This window comes from Trachurus trachurus (genome assembly GCF_905171665.1).
Source record: "Trachurus trachurus genome assembly, chromosome: 13".
Classification (NCBI taxonomy): Eukaryota; Metazoa; Chordata; class Actinopteri; order Carangiformes; family Carangidae; genus Trachurus; species Trachurus trachurus.
This window is the reverse complement of record NC_139892.1, coordinates 29,421,585-29,442,164: the sequence shown is the minus strand read 5'-3', so window position 1 is coordinate 29,442,164 and position 20,580 is coordinate 29,421,585. Positions and strand designations below refer to the sequence as shown.

General features: G+C 43.5%; 1 protein-coding gene across 1 annotated transcript in view; it reads left to right on the top strand.

Moving 5' to 3' along the window:
* nxn (nucleoredoxin) overlaps nt 1-20,580 on the top strand; it is a 60,072-nt gene that overhangs the window by 34,756 nt on the left and 4,736 nt on the right. Inside the window, exons 2-7 of the mRNA XM_083984527.1 lie at nt 9,869-9,986; nt 12,823-12,956; nt 15,671-15,771; nt 15,910-16,016; nt 16,907-17,086; nt 17,602-17,726. Of these exons, the coding sequence (XP_083840653.1) occupies nt 9,869-9,986; nt 12,823-12,956; nt 15,671-15,771; nt 15,910-16,016; nt 16,907-17,086; nt 17,602-17,726 (765 nt within the window). The remainder of the gene's footprint in view (nt 1-9,868; nt 9,987-12,822; nt 12,957-15,670; nt 15,772-15,909; nt 16,017-16,906; nt 17,087-17,601; nt 17,727-20,580) is intronic.

Sequence of the window (20,580 nt, the reverse complement as noted above, 5' to 3'; positions counted from 1 at the left end):
ACAGTATTGAAGTCAAAATGAATTCAGTCTTTTTTGTTGCATTAGCCGGGAGACTGGTGCAGCACCACAGACCCATCTAAAATGTCTTTGTGAAACCAGCCCCAGGATGCAATGACATGCTCACCATTTAAATGTCATTATAAAGCCGTTTCATACTGGAATTAGATCCATGCAGTTTATTTCCTCACTGTGGATTAGCTAAAGAGTGCTAACCAGCCACCCAAATGTGGAGATGTGGACTGTAGCATATACAGTCTGTCCTGATTATGCACAAATCACAGATAATGCGTCTGAAATGTTCCCTTCAAATTTCCATAAATATTAATGTGTTGTGATGGGATCAGGGATCGAGCTGCAGCTTCGGTAGACTTCCCATGGCTCCAGCATGAGGAGGAGGAGGAGGAGGAGGACTGGAGGGAGTTAAATGTGGGGTCAACCAGAGGTCACAACTGGGAAGCTGTCTAAATCCAACACCCAGCCCCCCTCCATCCCCTCCCTTGGCACTTCAGGAAAGTGGGGTACCAGAGAAACGGAGTAATTTGGAGCCTAATGCATGGCTGCTGTGGGTCTGTTTGCTGAGCGTAGCTAATTGAGCGGTAAAAGTAAAAAGCACATGCATAAAATCAAGGCTTATTTTAATGTGTGATTTGTCTGATTATAAATATGTAATCGCCTGACTTAATGAAGCTCTACAAAATGCTTTGCTGGTGCTTTCAGTATCTGACTTCTTATTTAACGGCAGAACCGTTCCATACTGTACTGGATTACAGCGGGGAGAGACGGAGGGTGTGTGTGTTGCATTACCTTTTGGCACACAGCACACTCCAAAAAATGCACAAGGCTGTCCAAGTCATGAGTTGGCCGATTGCTGCTAATGTAAAATGCCCGTCTCAGAGGGTCACGCTAAGGTAACTGATAGAACTGGTCCAGAGCCAGACCAGCTTTATATCATCTCTATCTGGCTGTTAAGACTCCACAGGCCTTGACTTGATGAAATGTGGGCTGATGGAGAAGGTGTGAGTTACACACCCACCTGAGAAATCATGACACAATGTTCACACAATGAGCTTCTGTCAGCCAACATAGCGGTAAATCATTACTGCTCACTTGAGTTGTAATTTCAGCAGCACTTAATGATTGACATACAGAGATTGGCCTGAATAATAATGATGCCTTGAATTCACACAACTCCACATGCAGTGTAGCCGACTGCTTGTGTGCAATCTTTTTCTCTTTGTCCTTTTTTCTTGTTTGTTTTTCACTCTTAAAACACACAATTTGAAAACTCCAAATGTATGTTTTTTAGTTGTAGATTTGAAGCCAAGTTTATTTTGTCAGCTGATTTTGGTTGGTGTACAATTTAAATTAGCATATCCAGCTAATAAGCTTCCGTTACTGTGGTAGGCCACGGTCCAAGTGCGAGTACTATGTGCTTAGCTAACTGCACTTTGTGTGCATTCTGTGTTGTGTCATAGCTGCACCTGAATGCTACTAGTGTAGTCTCATAGCCTATATGCAGTGCTGCTCTGCTCTTCACTGTTTTTTAGGGAGGTGACAAGTTAGCATTACACATGTACCTTCTCTTGTTCCAGACCTTCCTTTGGAAACAGTAAAGCAAACACACAATCTGGAAACATTTAAATGTCAGATGCCAACAGTGTTTACAACCAACTCATGAAGCTAATTTCGTTCAAATCTGCCTACGACGGTTTACATTACAACCAGGAAAATGAACGTTCAGTGATTAGAAATGTGAAACCTTCTTTATTTTACCGCAATCAAAACAGAGTCATTCCAGAAATGACTTAAGAATTGTGAGCAGTGGATTTCTCCTTTTGTTAATGTGTAACTGCATCTACATGTCACATAATAAAAGAAAGCTTGACGAGCTTTGCAACAATACCTGTCGGTACGTTGAGTGAACTATTTTTTCTAAAACAGACTCCTTATGATATAAAGATTTCTGTATGCGTAGCAATACATTTGTGAAATTCTCTCAATGGATTTTATTTACAGCAATAAAGCATGATAAGGGAGCACAGGAAGAACTGGATCACATGACACAGAGATGCCTCACATCACATGATGAATCACACATCAGTGTCTAGAAGACTGGAGTTTTTAATTTTATTCTCTATGGATGGAGAGCGCCTTCAAAAAATGCATTTAGTGGTTGAAATGTCAGTTTAGCATGAGTGCAAAGCAAGGGTTGGAAAGGATGCAATTTAAAATGTTTCCACATCATTGTGGACATGGCCCGTGCGTGTGTGTGTGTAATAGGTTTACACTTTACTCTTTGTAAGTTTTCATAAAAAAGGGGGGGGGGCTGATGTGGAGAGAGAAATAAAGAACAGGGATTTAAGGTGGCGGAGGGGGCAGGGAGGCAGGCAGACTCGTCTAAACGCCACTGGGAGTGAAGAATGCACCCCCTGCCGTCGTGACCTTTGACCTCGCTGAATGTAGGCCTCAGGGGCAGTCCACGTCTGTGGAGAGACAATGCTGCAGATACCTATTGAGCCATGGCTTTTTACTCCTTTACAATCCCCCCTGCTTTTTTTTTTTTTTTTTTTTTTACGCTGCGTTCTCGACTGCATAAAAACTTCTCACCATGCAGGGTCCAAGTTTGGATTTAGAGGCTGTATTCAGGGGGTTGCTTTTGTGCCTCCACACAAGGCTGGAGGGGGGAAAACACCCACACACATCTCTCTCTCTCCCTCTCCCCCTTTCTGTCTCTCTCTCTTTCTCTCTCTCTTTTTCTTCTGGGTTATTTCCCCTAAGCCCTCTGACATTCTGGCACCTGTTTTCCTCACAAAACCGTTAATTTATCACTGAATTATTAACTAAGAGCCCACAATGTGTCTGGCACTCTGTGACATGTCCTGACTTTGTGGAGGGGTGGGGTGGTGGGGGGTGTGGTTGCCCTGGCAACTGAAAAAAGCAATTTTGGCCAGCGTCTCCTGTCTGTGTCTAGAGAGGCACCAAAATGGCTCGACTGGAGAATGTTATTGGATTAATAAAATACACAAGATAGAAGCAACATTTTTTTTTTTGCATTGAAGAGGCATGATGTGCAGCCCGCTGTGCGCTTTCAGCACGGCAATTTTTGGGGAAGTGCATTTACCCATCAGTGTCTGTGTAGCACAGGATGAGCCTCTGTAATGAGCACGGTGGAATAGGATGGAGTGAGTGGCTTTCTATATTTTAGGAATATAGCTGACACTCAAGGAAAAAATGGAAGTGGTTGGAAAATGGAAAAACTGGGTAACATTTCTTAAATCTTGTGACACCACTGACGCAAAACTGAGTGACACTGAAACTCTAAAGATTAAGGCTGGGGTTTGATAGCATTTTATCAAAGCTGTATCCAGTATTAAATCCAAATCCTGTTGAATCCTTTATGGAATTTTATCAAGTTTAGGTTTCATCCTTTCCAAGAAACTAAAGTTATAAATAACCAGCACTTAAAGATTCAGTTTAGGTCTGTGATCTATTTTGCTCAATGGAGGCCATACATTTTCTATTTTGGGGGGTATTTAACCAACATTTTCACAACTGCAGCTACGAAAGCTACAATAAGATGTTGTTGACCATTGATTGATATTGAATGCTGAGATAACAGCTGTAACCACAGGTCCAAATCAGAGCTATGAGGTTTGTGTAATGTTGGCCATTTCAACCATCAGCAGTGTTTGTCTTTACGAATAAAAACAAAACGTAAAAGTAATCAGAGCGATAAAATGCTTGAGAAGCAATTTGTTAGTCCTAAGATATTTTGTCATTCCGGGTCCAGTCCTAAGTGGAACCTGACTATCTGAACCCAAGCCCACCGAAGATGAAAGCATAGTTCCTGTGGTGGTTTATGAAAGCCAAAACTACATTACATGCAAAATGAAATGAAGCTGAAGCACATTAGGCCATCACTCAGAGAGAGGGCAGCGACTATGCAGCTGTCACGGCCTTTTGAGGTGTGTATTTCACCACCGGCAGCGGAGGCTCTTGACCGGGGTAAAGCGATAGTTGGGTCAGAGCAGCACAGATGGAGGCACCAAGTAACACACACTAGCTGCCGTAGTGTGGGTTGAAGTACGGCTGAGAGGTGGGGTGGGTGGGGGGGGGTGGAGAGCTCCCTTTGTAGCCATGAAGAGCAGCAACAGCGTTTTGAAGTGGATACAGGCAGTTAGTGAGAGCCTCAGGAGCAGATTGAGCAGAGGCGGGGTGCAGCATTGAGGAATGTAAGTCGAAGCTGCAGGGGCCCAGCCTGAAGGGAGCTACAGTGGTGTCTGTCAGGGAGATGTAGAGAGTGGGCAGAAGAAGTTTGTTTCTCATGTGTCTTCAACCCGAGGAGGACTATGAAGGAAACGCAGAGTGATTTTAGATACGAGAGCTTCCTGACACATGATGAATGGGTCGTTGATGCCGATGCGCCACCAACGCGCCGGTTTGAGTCCATCTGTGGATGAAGTTATCCACACTACTCAGGTGATGGTTTGATTTCTAAAGAAGAAAAAGGCCAAGAAGCAAACCCAGGAGCCCCAGTCCTGCCCTGCTCTGCCTCTCTCCTCCACCGCTACAATAAACCCTTACAGTCAGAGATCACACTGCCTGCAGGCAATTTAAATTTAAAGTCCCATCAGAAGACAAATGCTTTTGTTGAACACGTCTTAAGGGGGATGGTGGGTCCATCAGACAGACAACCTCCCATTTTATAACAAATGGCTTTACACACTTAACTAAAAATCTATGGGAGGGCTCAAAGCCATTGACCACCTGACAGTTATCTCCTCTGTACAGGAGGGGTGCTTGTACGACTGGAGATATTTAATTCTATTTTGAAAAGCTCTCGTCTCTGGAGAATTTAAATTAAATCAAACTCTAACATGATTTCATCTGTGACCTCTCACTTGTTTTTCACATCTGCACCGTGAACTGTGCTAATATATTCCTCTTGACATGAATGAAGAGATTATGAGTGCAGCATTTTTTTTTTTTACCCCAGTGATGAATGTCATTGAGACTCGCATGAGAAGCTTAAATTAAAATCTACAAATTTGATGTTAAATTTTTTTTTTTAATCTGTAGGTTTCTTATCTGGATGACATGGAAGGAATGAATGAATGAATGAATGAATGAATGAATGAATGAATGACCTGACAATGTACCCCCACCCCCACCCCCCAAGACATCAATTAGATTATCAGCCATTTGTCTCTCATATATAATATAATAGTCAGAGATAAAGGGCTGAGCTGCTATCAGCATCACAGCGGGGTACCTCTCATGTCCTGTGTTGTAAAGGCCTGACTTCCCTTTGTAGTGGCACTGCTGAAATGAAGCAGCAGTGGGAGCGTCTGGCAGATGCCTCGGGCCTGATGGGCTCAGTGAAAGCTGATTTTGGGAGGAGATATAGGGCTCGAACAATCATAGGTGAATTGGGCATGCTGAGTGATGAAATTTCTTCCACTCTAGTTCTCTCAACAGGGTGACACTCATACCAGCACGGCCGCTGTAGAGAGCCATCAGTTTAGTTAGTGAGCTGTGGAGGCTGGGTTTCACTGCAGGACAAGGCTACCGGTGGTTAGGGGGGTGGGGGGGGGGGGGGGGGCGGGCTTGCAAAAGGGTCTGAGCCAAAACTAAAGCAGATGTGTGTGGATTATAAAGTTTTTAGACCACAGAGAGTCGGGGGATCGGGGGGCAGAGGGGGGGGCTCTACCTAAGCGAACCCACCCTTAAAGTGTAGAATGTTGCTATAAAGTGCAACAGTGCAAAGAGGCGTGAAAGTGATTGCCACGCATGACATCTAACATGGGAATGTGGATGTCATGGGATTGGGTTTGTTTCCCCTTGCTTTCTCACAGTCAAGACCAGGTACAGGTAATACATGAATTCAGTCATTGGTCCATTAGATTAATATAGCGTTACATAAAAAAACAGGATTCAGTATTATTTTCTTGACTAGTGGGGCAATAAGATTTTCAACCCTGGTATGTCCATGCACAGCGATGCACAGGCCCCACAGTGGGCTGATTTGCTCTTCTGGATATGGATCTGCAGCCGTGCGTGATCCAATTAGCATGATGAGCACTGGGCGTAGTGTGAGGCTAATGCCTGCATGTCCAGGAGAGCAAATGGATTGTTAGTATGGATTTCCAGCTCTCTCTAGAGTCTTAACAGTTGGTGGGCTCTCTACAGGGGTTATTGGCATACTTCAACCTGTGTGTGTGTGTCTGTGTGTGTGTCTGTGTCTCTGTGTGTGTAACTTAATAGCCAAGACTCTTGCTCTACCATGCAGTTACACACTCTGTTGATATTGATAATGAATAGAAGCCCCCTTAGAGAGAGAGTGGCGACATGCAATCATGATGCAGTGAATACAATCCACAGGCAGTTCACATTATAATTAGCTGGTGCCCCGCTGTTTCTGTTGGACTGATAACTTGTGTATTTCTGCAAAGAAACATTGTTTACCTAGAAAATATCCTGAGTTATGTCTTGAAATGTCTTATTTTGTCTGAATAAACCCAAAGATATTGACACGTAAGAAAAACAAATCACATGTCAGAAGAAAAATTATTGGAATTCTTTATTAAGGAATTGAAAACTTAATTGGTTATCAAAAACGTTGTTGATTAATTTTGGAAGTTGTGTATTTTACAGTTGGGTTTTGTTTCCTTTGGACAGTTTGACATTGGTGTTTCAACCTCTAAGGCTCTTGGATGTGGCTTCGCATTTATGACACAGATATCAAACTGGCCATTGACTGTCAGCAAAGGAAATAAACACAAATTTCCCAAATGGTCAAACAATTTCATTATTAGAAAACATTTTAATCCAATAAATTTACAGACTAATAAAATCTGAGGAGATGACAAAAATATCTTTAACACTTGTACAAGGCTGAAGCTGTTTCTCAGACCGCGAACGAGGACAGATTTGACAACATGATTTATGTGTGTTTTTTAGTACAACACACTGTATCATGTCGCAGTCTGTGTTTATTTTCTCAGCTATAATAGACAGCCTGCGGCTCTCAACAATGTAACAGTGTTTTGAGGGAAACGGATCGCTGTGGCATGTGATCCTCATGTTTTCTATTCAGGAGGAGGAGGAAGAGCTCGCTGTCTTTGTGAGAGCTATTGTCTTCTGTGTTTCGGAGGAAGATTTTTTTGGGTTAGGCGACAGTAGGCGACAACAAAAACTCAACACTGAGCTGTGTGACAAGCACGATGCCCCCCCCCCCCCCCCCCCCACCACCACCACCACCACCACACTCCCCCTCCCAACCAAGCACCATGAATTTTCAGCTCTCAAGATGCTAAAATCCATTTGACGTCTGTGTTATTTTATTTTATTTTTTATTTTTTTTTGAGACAGTCATTCGGATGTGTAGCTTTTGTAGTTACAAGGTTGTTCATCCGCCCCTGAAATCATAACAGCCCTCTTCGTTCTAAAGGCAGATCTAAACCCTCGAAGGATTTAGCATCCGGGGGCTACTCTGATCTGCAGCCAAATAACCAGGCAGACATGATTCAAGGATGCAGTAAATTAGTGGAAAGACAAAGAGGAGGAATTGGTTCTGCCTCTGAGGTTGCTACACAAATCTCTCAGCTGCTCTCTTGGTGCTGCAGCATGTGAGAAATAATAGGTCTTCGAAAGCCCCTCGGATTGATACGCAGCCATCATCCTCCGCTTTTAGACTAAAGATCCCCTGTGGAACGATGACGTTCTTTAACCTGTGGTGTCATGGTGATGGATTCGGCTCGGAGGACGTCAGCGTCAGCTCGGTTAGGTCCAGACTGAAATATCTCAACTATTAGGTGGATTTCCGTGAAATTTCATGATTCCCCACAGGATGAATCCCTCTACAGAGTTTCTTCATTTTTTTTTTGTTACAATCTATACTGCACACAACACCCACCCTGCGTCCTTGGACTTGAATTCAGACAAGGAACACATTTACAGTGCAGGTTATTGAGGCCGTGACACATTTTCAACCTCCTGTCTGTTTTCACAATCATATTAGCTCATTGATATGCCGCTACACACCCATGGGCCTTGACATGGAATACATTTCTTGACATTTTAGTGCTAGTGCAGAACCAATCACCCTATCACTCAGTTTTTCTTTTTCTTTTGTGTCCCTCTCACCCTCCTTCGCCTAAATCCGCCTTTCAATCTCACATCATCAGCCTGGGTGACAGCAGGCAGCTGAGAGAAATGGCTACAGAGCTGTTGTCCGTTCTCACACGGATGCAGCGACAGGCATGTCTTGCTTTCGGGAGAGTCACGGTTAATGGCCCTATAACCTCCTCAATTTGTGCAGAGAGATTGAGTTTCCAGAGCAGCATGGAGCGTGTGGTGAAGCTGTTGACCGTGGCAGACGCTGAAGTTTGCTTTTTTGAGGGACTTCCAGACCGACATAGTCTGGAGGCTCCGGGTCGTCTTGTCCGTGGGACAGACCGTCTGACCTCCGCTGTCAGAGAGGGCTTGTGGTTGACCTCCGCACAAGTTGCACATGTTGTCGTGCGCTCGCAAAAGCAGCAGGCACCACATTATGAGCAGAAACGCACACTGGGATGTGCAGACGGGAGGAGGAGGAGAGAGGACAGCTTGCAGGAGTCTCTGTGCTCCTGCGGTGAAGTCACTGTTTTTTTACATAAAGAGCAACAAAAGGTTTTCATCAACCTGGAGCTCAGTGGTAACTCAAACCCCCATACTTCTCAGAGTCCTAAGGAAAGCAGCGATGACTTCATTTGGCTGAAAACCATTTAGAATAAGTATTGCAGCACCCAGACAGCGCAAATCATTTGATTATACAGGTAGTGAATTGTTTGGCTTTGTGCAGCAGGAAATAAATTTAAAGACGGAGTGAAATATGTGTTTGCTTATAAAAGATGAGCTCACTACTCCTTGTTAACTGCTTTTTGACACAAGTAGCTGCAAGTCATTAAAGGCATTTTGAACCTGAAAACTAGCTTAAATAAAAGACTGACATTCGTCTGGTGTTTCTCACTTGGCTGAATTTTCTGAGGGGGTTTCAAGACTCAGAGGGATCCCCTTCTTCTTCATCATCTTCTTCTTCATCTTCTACTTCTACTTTTTCCAGCTCTTCTTCTGCAGCTGCTGAAGCAGCAACACTAAACCGTGCCGATCGCTGCTCTTTACAAGGCACGGCTGTTTTCTATTCACAGTCTGGGACTCTTCCCTCTGATATGGAAAGTTAGTCTCAGATATGTGAAATGCCTGATCTGCTCTTTGATGTTAAGCACTACACTGGTCGCCGAACTCTATAAATAGCATCAGTTCATGCACACATTTCTGCCTTTGAAGCGTCTTTTCTGGCTTTAAGAGGCTGCAATAACATCAACTCATCATATAGGAGGGTATTATGACCAAATGTAAGGCCAGTGGGCGCTCGTAAATACCTGTGAAAATATGAATTGTAAATCTCAAAACCTGCAGTAATTCTGAGTGCTCAACACTTGAGGATGGTTCAGACTGCAGACAGAAATTGTTTCTTTTTCAGCTTTCACTTCATGACACAGCAAAGATAGCATGAGTTTGCTCCAATTCAGCCTCTTTAAAGTTGGATCAGCCTTGCAGCGGTGTGCTCCTCACCCTCTGCTAATTCACCTCAGGGCTGACTGCACTCTTATTTTTATCCCACCTTCTTGCCTCTGGAGTCAGTTTTAAACGGCAGAGAGGGTGTTTGGCCTACAGCTGCCATTTGTGTTGCACATACCGTGTTGTTTTAGAGGTTTAACAGTCCCAGCTTTCAGTTTCAGCTCTAAAATTGAAATACATATGGATGCGCTATTCGAAGTGTTTCTCCTCAGTGACCTCTCTCCTCTCCATCCTTTTCTTTTTACAGATGAAGCTGTGGAACAAGTACAAAGTAACCAGTATCCCATCTTTGGTGTTTGTGGATGCGGCTACGGGGAAGGTGGTGTGTCGAAATGGCCTCCTAGTGGTCAGAGACGACCCTAAAGGTGAGATCCGCAGACATTCACACTGATTTATCTTCATTCCCTGACCTCAAGCTCTGACCTTAACCCCAACCTTCGTTCAGTCGACCCTAAAAATATCACTATTTAATGAGGTAATAGGAAGTCATTTGCAGGTCAAAAGGACAAAACAATTTTCAAATCAATTCCTCACATGCGTAACCCTTAATTCTCGGTGGGAAGCATTCCTTGGTTACTCTGGTCTGTGGTTTACATGCAGGTTGCAGTTTTCCACAGCAAGACAGTAATGCAGCGTAATTCACTCACTCAGACGGCTACATCTGCCTCCCCTAAAACAACAGCTGGTATAAACCTGAGGTAAAACGTGCATCTTAACCTTAAACATAAGGAACAACAATGAGTCAGGTTAATTGGTGATAAAGAATAAAGTAAATAAAATAGTGTGCTTTAATGTGAGTTTTCTATCCATTATTTTATGTGAATAGCAGTTGGCAGTGCTAATTTTCCATCAGGTGCCATTAGACCACTGCAGAGAAAGAGAATGGTCGCAACAAGAAGACGTCATTAAAAGAGCATCATTTGAAGCTCAAAGTAACTAAACCCATGTGTAAAATGTGATGGGACTTTGGCATTTATGTTTGCCTTATGTAAATTGTTAATCTTCTAATCACTCCACACAGATCACATTTTTCGCCTTTTAGTGAAACAGACACAGATAAGTTTAGATTTTCTTTAAATTCAGTTTTTTCCACTTAGGTTTCACAATGTACATGTAGACGGAAAGACGCTTAACGTTACAGTCCGGTGATTCATGATGAAATAATAACAGCTGGAGTAAGATTAACTCTGCAATAATCCAAAATGTCTCTCTGCAGCTTGGATGAGTAAGATAAACTTGGGAAATTAAAGTCAACCAAAATAAGTGTCGTAACTAAGGTTACACCTGCATACAGACACAACACTCACACTGATTCTCTATAATGATGTTTACCAAACGCCTGCTCCGGGTTCCCTGTGGAGATATCACAGTGCCACATCACTCACCATACGGCCCAAGCATTTTGCAATAATTTTTTTTTCTCCCCTCGTTTGTGTTGATGCTGCCATAATTATGGTGCAGCATGAATATTATAGCGTGTCCATGTCTCACTCCCTCATCTGCTAACCCTATAATTTCTGCACTTTGAAGTGGAAACAGAGAATTAACAAGAGTGGGTTCGCATTCCTTCTCTGTAGAGGACGTCCTCTGTGGCTGAGAGGATCTCAATGTTTTAAAATGTTGCTTCTTCACACTCTGTTTGGTCAGCTTTGGTGGGAAAAAAAAAAGAAGTGGCATTCGTCATGTGAGAAGGCAGAATAGAGGCACTATTGCAGCAAAGCAGAAAAGCAAATGGATTTTGCACGAGGACAGTGACAGATTTCACTGTCTGTCTAATGAAAGCCGGTCCTAGCCTGCAGTATTATCTCCATGAGTCATTAACTGTTCTTCCAAACTAGATGTGGCTAGAGAAGAGATTAATCTCTGGCCTCAGCAGCATGGACGCTGGCACTTGGTTAGACACGCTTTTCTAACGACCTCTCTCTCTCTCTCAAAGTGAAAAAGCAAAGGTATGGGTTTGCTCTATGTCTCAGTTTTTCCTGTATGAGGCAAACTGAGAGAAGCTGCAGACGGTACAAATCAATTCAGCTACAGCAGCTAGGGTTTGGAGAGGGAAATGGCAGTAAAAGTTTGCTATATACTACATCAAAACTGGGAGGGGCGGGTGAACAATTCAGGACCCTCTGCCTTTCACTCTCAATGAAAGGCCCGACTTGAGTGGAGGCAGACTAGCCTGCAGCGCAAAGATGGAGTGCACTTTTACAATCAGTGCAACAATAAAAGGCTACACCAGCACAGTGCAGATGTGTCACTCTTGCCTAATGAAGCCCTAAACAACCGCGCTCACATAAAGACACCATTAGTAACCCACCATACAAGGTTTTTATTTATGATTACCCCCTTTTTAATTCAGATGTACCAAATGCATCTCTACAGAGCTTGACAGTAACAATGAAGACACCTTGAGAAGTGAAAAGAGGGGTGTGAAAGAGAGCGGGAGAGAAGTATTTCTGGCAGCCTTCATTTGCTGGAGAGGCATGGCTTTCAGCCATCATTAATATCAGATTTCACATCAGGTGTGTGCTTGCAAAAGCGAATGTGATTAAAATAAATAAGTAAAGTGAAAAACCTGTGGGTTCATGACAAGTCCTCATAATTTCTTGTTATCAACAGCCACGTCGGAGACAGAGTGTGTCTGTTTTTTTCCTCAGACTCCAGACTGAAACATCTAAATTAATATTAGATGGATTGTCAAGAAATGTTCTCAAACATTAAATCCAAAGATCCAAGCTGATCCTGACTTTTCCTCTGATGCACCATAGATGTTTGAGGTTTTTCAGTTAAATGTCTATAACAGTGAATAGATGATTGGTGTGAAATGAAATAAATCCGGTGTTTGATTTGTGTCCACGTACCTGCAAAACTTACATTCCCATCGCCTTCAGTTGTATTTCCAGCGTTTCAGGCTAATCTCTAAAATGCTGCATGATAAACCAAACCAGTGAACTTGGTAATAAATAAATGTTAGCATTGCCACTGTGGGCATGACATGCTAACATACCACATGTTAGCATGCCAACATTAGCCTTCAGCTCAAAGCGTTTGTGTTTCTATGAACAGCTTCACAGAGCTGCTAGCATGGCTGTGGACTCCTGTTCTCTTATCTTTCTTTTGTTGATTTTTTCCCCTCTTGTCTTCCTTTGCCCCCTCCACTCTCCTACCCTCTTCCTTTGCCCCCTCCACTCTCCTACCCTCTCCCAGGCCTGGAGTTCCCCTGGGGGCCGAAGCCGTTTGCGGAGGTGGTGGCAGGGCCTCTGCTCAGGAACAACAGGCAGACAACAGACAGCAGCTCTCTGGAGGGACACTACGTGGGAGTGTACTTCTCAGCGCACTGGGTGAGAGCAGGACGGAGAACGAGGACAAAGACGACCCTGATTTTTTTTCTTTTCCCTCTCTTTTTTTTTCATTTTACTTTTCAGGCCCTCCTATCTCTGTTTAAACACTGACGTCGGAGAGAAGAAAGGGCAGCAGGAGCGCAGCAGGAAGAGGCAGAGCAGTTAGTCAAGACAGATAAGAGAGAGGAGCAGGCGGGTGGAGGCGACTCCATTGTGTTTGTGTGTTTACATTAACAGTGGTTATCCCGTCGGTTCTTTCACCACCACCTTTTTTTAAAAAGTTGGCATCGGTCACCACGCCCCGCTGACGTCACCACCATTGTCTCTCTCCCTCTCTCTCTGCGCTGGACCTGCTATCAGCCAGCGAAGGTCGTGACTCTGTAATGCATGAAAGGCTTCATATCATGTGTAGACTGTTCCTGATGAGATGCATCGCTCAGGCTGCTGAGGCCAGTCAGCGCAGCAGCTGCCAGAGCCGCAGCCTCAGAGACCAGCTCTTCAGAATGGTGACGCCTGAAGGCTGGCTCAAACCCCAGACCCATACAAAACTGAAAAGGACAAGTCACAAAAGCCATTACAGCACTTTATTTGCAGTGTTTTCTTTTTTTCTTTTTTACACCACATCCCCTGGTGTAAATCTACCCACCATTAAAGTAATTTTACAAACATTAAATGCCAGCACCTGGCTTTAGGGTCCAACTACACACAAAATTTTTTTTTTTTTTTTACATGTTTCCCTTAATGTTCTGGGGACCTGAAGTGGCCCATAGCGGGGAAACATGACCTATATTTCTCTGAGTATTTCCTTTCCCAGGGGGAATATTTCTTTTAGAATAACCCACTACAATAAAACCCTGAAGCTGAAAACCTAATTCACTGACGATCATCGGCAAACAAAAGCCCACATACAGTAAGACATCTTTATGATGCTGCAGCTTTGACACCACACTGTGTAAACTATAATGAGTTCACAACATAATTTACAGTGTTTACTTCTATGAGCAGCCCAAGAAAGAAGTCAATTAATGAGCAGTGAATTGATTGAGGCTTTGTGCTTCACACTCTCACTCCCACCGTCCTTTTGTGTTGGTGTGATGAGTATGCGTGACTGGATCAATGAAAGTGCTTGACATGGTGTATCCACTGTAATCAGCTTGAATGGTAATGAAAACTTGTCAGTATCCTAGTTAATACATTAGAATTGGTGGGAGGCTTTACTTGAATATGAGATATTTTTCATTAATAACATGAATGATTTACAGTGTATTTGAAAAAATAAATGAATCACGACCTAATCAGATGAGATTAACAGCTCGCTGCTGAACATATTGTAGTAGATATTTCCCTTGGTAGAGACCAAAAGAGAGCTGAACGTGAATGTATATTGGACTTATGTTCACAAGGTGTCCAGATGCAAGACTCAAAATATCTGCATCATATCTGCTGACTGTGTAAACAGGCAAGTGAACAAGTTTACTACCCCCACTCCATAAGGCAAGAATGTTCTGACCTAAGTGCTTAGTGTTTCTGCTGCTCTGAGGTGGACAGTACATCATATATTAAGGTTGTAGAGCTTCATTACACAAATAAAATCAACATGTTTGGCCAAATGTGCTTCCATTGATAATCTTCAGCAGTCATTTATTGGTAGTATAATAGTAGTAATTGTATACAATTTATAAATGGCTGCTGGTGCTTCTTGGAGATATTTTGCCCCTGCAAAAAACCAAGAGATAGATATATTAGGGTGTCGTATACTGTAGCTTGCTTGGTAGAGCAAGCACCCCATAAACAGAGGCTGTATCCTTGCTGCTGCGGCCTCTGGGTCGATTCCACCCGGCGGCCCTTTGCTGTGTGTCATCCCCCCTCTCTCTCTCTCCCCATTTCCTGTTTCTCTCCAGCCATCCTGTAAATAAAGCATAAAAACCTGAAACATACTTAAAAACAAACAAAAAAAGATCAATATGATAACCCGAATTGTGGTTTATGTGATTTATTTCATTTAGAACAAAATGTTATCTGTCTCTACACTATGTTGCAGCCCTCCGGACCAGAAAGTGACGATATTTACGAAAATTATTTTCATGATATTGATATAATCTACTGTAATATCCTAATGGCACAGCCGGCAGAGATATTACAGCCTCTAATTTTTACTAGACCAGAGTTCTTGAAGGTAAATTTGTAGCTTGTGGGGCAAAAACATATTTCCCAATAACATAACGTAAACATTATAAACCCAACCTTATCTGATATGAATACGCTGTAAATACAAAACACAGACTATTTATATTACCTGTAGGGAAGCAAAGAAAAACAGAGGGAGAGAAAGAGGGTGCACAGCAAAGCAAGCATGACATAGACTGGTCTATTTTCCTTCACGCTGCTACTGCACTCTGATGTCATGTTAAGGGCAGCCATACCAACCACCGCCCTCCCCCTCCTCCTCCTGCCTGTACAGCGTGGGCTCTCCTAACACTCTCAGGCTTACAGCAGGATTAGTGTTGTGTGATTGTCTGCTGTATTTGAAAGAAGCTGGGTACAAAACAAGACAGAATTACTAGGTTGTAGAAAGATGTTTGGTGACATAGATGAAGAGAGTTGGGAAATACCCAAAGTGATGGAAGCTGCTGCGGCAACCTGTCATTTGTAACTGTGTGTGCCTGTATATTCACTTCTTTTCACATTCCTTCTTCTCCTTTTCTCTGCCTCAGTGTCCGCCGTGCCGCAGTTTGACCCGGGTCTTGGTGGAATCGTATCGAATCGTTAAAGAGGCGGGCAAGAAGTTTGAGATCGTGTTCGTCAGCGCTGACAGGTGAGGGTCACTGTGCCAGAACATAAACAGCATCATGTTTACTGACACACACATCTGTCTTAGTCTGTCAAGGAAACACGTGATCATCATGAGTTCCACCAAACAAATATGTTGTGGTGCTCTCTGGCGCTCCTCCAGGTCAGAGGAGTCCTTTAAGCAGTACTTCAGCGAGATGCCATGGTTGGCAGTGCCATATTCAGATGAGGCTCGGCGATCACGACTCAACAGACTCTATGGAATACAAGGTAAAACATTTTTAGCCACATTATAAATCACATATTCCCCTCAATTTGTTGTATTTGTGCAATGACAATAAAGATTATTCTGGTTCTGATATCAAGAGAAGTGAGAGAGACCAAAAAATGTGTATATTATTTCTACAAGCTTATAGTTATGTCATGCACTGAAACACTGGCACAACGGCAGACAGCTCTCTGCACTGGGCAGGAGAACAGCAACACAGATTGCCCAGCAGCCTAAGGAATGTGGGCCGGTTATCAAGTTTACTGTCTCGCATGCTGCAGAAGTGCTTCGCCTCTCTCCCCCTGTGCTCTCTCTCGCTCTTTTCCTCCTGACTCCCTCCTCTGTGTGTGTGTGAGGACTGTGGACGAAGTTAGCGAGAGCTGGCCCTCGGCCCTCTCCTGCAAAGAATGCGAGGAATGCACGGAGGACGAGTCAACACTGCCCTCCTTCTCGCATTCGAATCCCTGCAGTTCACGGTGGCCCCCCCCACCTCTGTCGACTTCAGCCCACATGCGCAGACAGGAACGCTCTGACTCACTCGCTCTGCCTGCTCCTGGATGGTGTCTGTTTTCCGATAAGGCTGTTAATAAGGCCAGGGGAGCGTAATCAGAAAAGATGATGAGAGCCAATGTGAAAGGGTCAGAAATCCCACCTGAGTAGTGGGCACATCAGAGGTGAAAAGCAGATACAGTAGTGGTGTGTCGAGAGATGAGAGTCAGGCAAAAAAAGAAAGACAGAAGCTGGTCACAAAAGGCCAACGCAACAAAGAAAATCTCAGTGGGAGAGGGAGCAGCCTGCGTCAGAATGAACGGAAATTACCCAATCCACCTCCCACGCTGTTGCACATTTTCCTCTTCACACCGTCCTCACCTCTTCTTTTCTCCTACTCTAGGTATTCCCACGCTGATTCTGCTGGACGCAGAGGGTCACATGATCACGCGACAGGGCCGCGTGGAGGTGCTGAACGACCCGGAGTGCCGGCTCTTTCCCTGGCACCCTCGGCCTGTGCTGGAGCTCAGCGAGTCGAACGCCGTGCAGCTCCACGAGGGGCCATGCCTCGTCCTGTTTGTGGGTGAGTACTCGCCGGGCATCCATGATGCAGCTCCTGTGCCTCCACATGGGACTCTGCCCGGAGCTGCTTGTGCTTAAATGAAGCGGTATATAATAGAGCGTGTTGAATGTCAGACTCTGCAGAAATGTCTTCCAGTGTCGAGAGGTCTGAAGGTGTTTATCTATTTATATGCAAATACAGAAAGTGCAAGGACGGTTTGTGAATGGCATCGAGAAATGATTTAGTCAGGAGAGTTTTGAGGGCATAATACAAGACAATAGCTCAGCAGTGTCAGAAAAGAAAGTAGGAATTGATGGCCCTTAATTTGAGACCCTGGTGTCTCCTGGGGTCAGACCAGACTGCAAAACAAGATGGAGACCATCTGTACAGTTTCTTTTATCTCTTCACTCATCTGAGCACCAGTCATCCCTCCTTCCTTGCCTCCCACCTCACTCATCTGTGCATCGTTTCCTCTCCCAAGTGGCTTCTTTTCATACTTTTAACATATTTCCATGTATCTTCTCTCCTTCATTCAGATGCTGAGGAGGAGGGAGAGTTGGAGCCGGCCAAGGAGCTGATTCAACCAATAGCAGAGAAGCTCATGGCAAAGTACAAAGCCAAGGAGGAGGAGACGCCGCTGCTGTTCTTTGTGGCTGGAGAGGTGAGATAAGCCACTTAAGGCCACTCCACTCCAGACAGTAAAATGCCATTTCACACAAATCTGTGGAGCTGAATTTGGTTATGACTTTGAGCCACTAATCTGATCTGCTGTAATTTATATAATATTGTACAGTCTTACATTATGTTTTTTAAGGCTAATGCTTACAACAAGATTAAATTACTTATTGACCCATAGTATTTTTTTTTTTTACATAAAAAGGTCACATGAACCTTGATTTTTTTTACATTAAAAAGTCACATGAACAAACATAACTGATGAGGTCCCCTAAAGATATGTACTAAGAGGAGGACGTAACAGTTGAAAAATAAACTTGTTGGTGCTCTCCAGTGGATAAAGCAGATACTGCTTCCAGAAGGCATATATGTGACCGCTTTTTAAAGTCAGCTGGCATATTCATAGATTGTACAGTAGGTAGGCCGACCTATACATCCAGTAAATATTTTAGCGACACAAAAAAAATAATTTAGAGTCGTGTTGCTAGTCATTTATTCACTTTCTTTTAGCTCTAGTTTTGGTTTCCTCCATCTCCCTTTTTGTGTTTTCTGAAAGTGGTTGTTTGTACTACAAATCCCACAAAGTCATTTGATCAATTTCTAGTGGAAATATATTGATCATAACCATTTCAAATCTGATTATTAAAGCATTGTGATATTGCACTGAGTGGGACGCTGTAGCTCAAAAAGAAGCTTGTCAGTTCTACCTGGTGGACAAACAATAACATGGAAACACTTTTTCAGCAAATAACCTCCAACATTTCTTACTCTTGCTACCCATCAGCCTACATGTGAGACAACAATACCACTGCATCTGTAATGAGCTGTTATCAGCCAATTGGCCCAGACAGTGTTTTCATCACTTAGGCTCTAATCACATCTTGCGAGTCCCTGGTTTGTATCTACACCCAACACCTTGGGCGCTGTCAGAATTACACCATCACAGACCCCCTTCCTTGAGCCTTTTGAACCTGCAAGAGACACTCACAGCTATCCATGACCCACAATTCAACTGTGATCCCCTGTCATGATGGGTATGACCAGAGCGTGCCAGGAGGATTTTCTTTTCTCCGCTCTCCCACGCTGCTTCATCCTTCCATGTCCTGCTTTATCTCCTCCCTCATCCGCCCCCGTCCCCCTCCCCCGTGTGGGCTGGACCATGGAGTTTTTATAACTCTTGTTATCTCATGTTGTTCTGTCTTGACCTTTCCAAAACTGATGGAGTTAGCAGCAGCAGCGCACATAATTACAAGATTAGCTACCACCTCTCCCCAGTTCCCCTGCTCTCTGCCCTGCGGCTCCCCTTCCTCCCAGTTCTCTTTCTGCCCGGCGGTCTGGGAGGACACGGCTGGTGTCTCGTGTCACACTCCGAAGGGCTGGCTTGGGTTTCGGCCATGGGGGGCTTGCCTTGCACATGTGCTAACTGTCTGACCCCTGTGTGTCTGTCCAAGGCCTCTCCGCCCCCCGATGTCGGCCTTGAAAATGTAATTGACATACGTACTGTATGCAGAGTGAGAACGGCTTAAGTTTTCAGAAAGATGAGAGTTGACATGATACTGTTTTGAGTTCATTGTCAGAGTGCCAGTATTTATTTGACCTAGCACAAAGAAACATTGTTGCGCTGGAGCTTGCAGGGATTCAGGAGCTTCTAGCTGTAGTCTGTGTTTGCTTTGTTTCCCCAGTGGCACACATGCAAAGCCAGATATTTTTTACATCCATGTAGCACAGGTATAATTTCCTGGCTCAAGCTCAACCGGCTATGAAATCACCAGGGCCCAGTTGTTCAAAAGGTGTAATCTGGATAAAAATTATCCGGATTTTGAAATCCCCTTTTTTGCTATCCAGGATCACGTAATCTGTTTTACTTTTATCCCAGTTGTTCAAAGCAAAGTTGGATTGGATCAGTCTGATCCAAATCCAAATTTTCAAGATTACCAAATCCGGATAATGAGTGCTCTAGATGGGACTGTGCATCACACTGAAGGCTGATTGGTCTGTTAACAACAGGTAGAACAGCAGCATGAGGTCTCTCAAAGTGTGTTTATTTGAAAACGGAGTGTATTGTTTTCTGTGCTCTTTTTTGTTTCTTCAAGGTCTTTTAAACAGCCAGACTCCATCTGGTTGGGCTGTTAAAATAAATTTAAAAAAGCAAATATACAGTTCATTAGTGAAATTGTGAATATTTCCCCATGTGTTTCAAATTCAAAATTCAAACTTCAAACTTCAAATTTTAAAATTCAAACTTCAAACTTCAAATTTTAAAATTCAAACTTCAAATTTCATTAAATTTAGTTTGGGGAAAAGTAGTTGGGGAAAAGTTTTTCAGTTGTAGAATATTCAAAAGTTAACATTATTTACTAATCACTGTTGTGGTTTAAAATTAGGTGCAAAATATAAATCAAGAACTGTATATAATACTACTTTATGAATATTGTTTATTTGACCAGTTTGATTTTAATTTAAATCACATTTTGTTCCTGTAATCCCCCCTGAATCCACCCAACTGCTGGGATCAGAATAATCCTGATTTTTTGGATCAAAGTTATCCCGATCCTACTGAAAAGTTTTGAACAACACAAACTGAGGGTTTTATCCAGATCAAAACCAAGATTGGATTACGTGATCTAATCCGATCTCAGAATCCGTTTTTGGTTTTGAACAACCCATTTTCAAGATTTGATCCAATCCATTATCCAAAATCCGATTGGATTACCTTTGAACAACTGGGCCCAGGTTTCATTTCCAGATCGGGTTCACGGTCAGATATCACTTCCCGTTTCAGGATCTGGGCCCAGACTCCTGCTCCTTGGCCCGGGTTAGGCCCTGGTAGTCGCACGCTC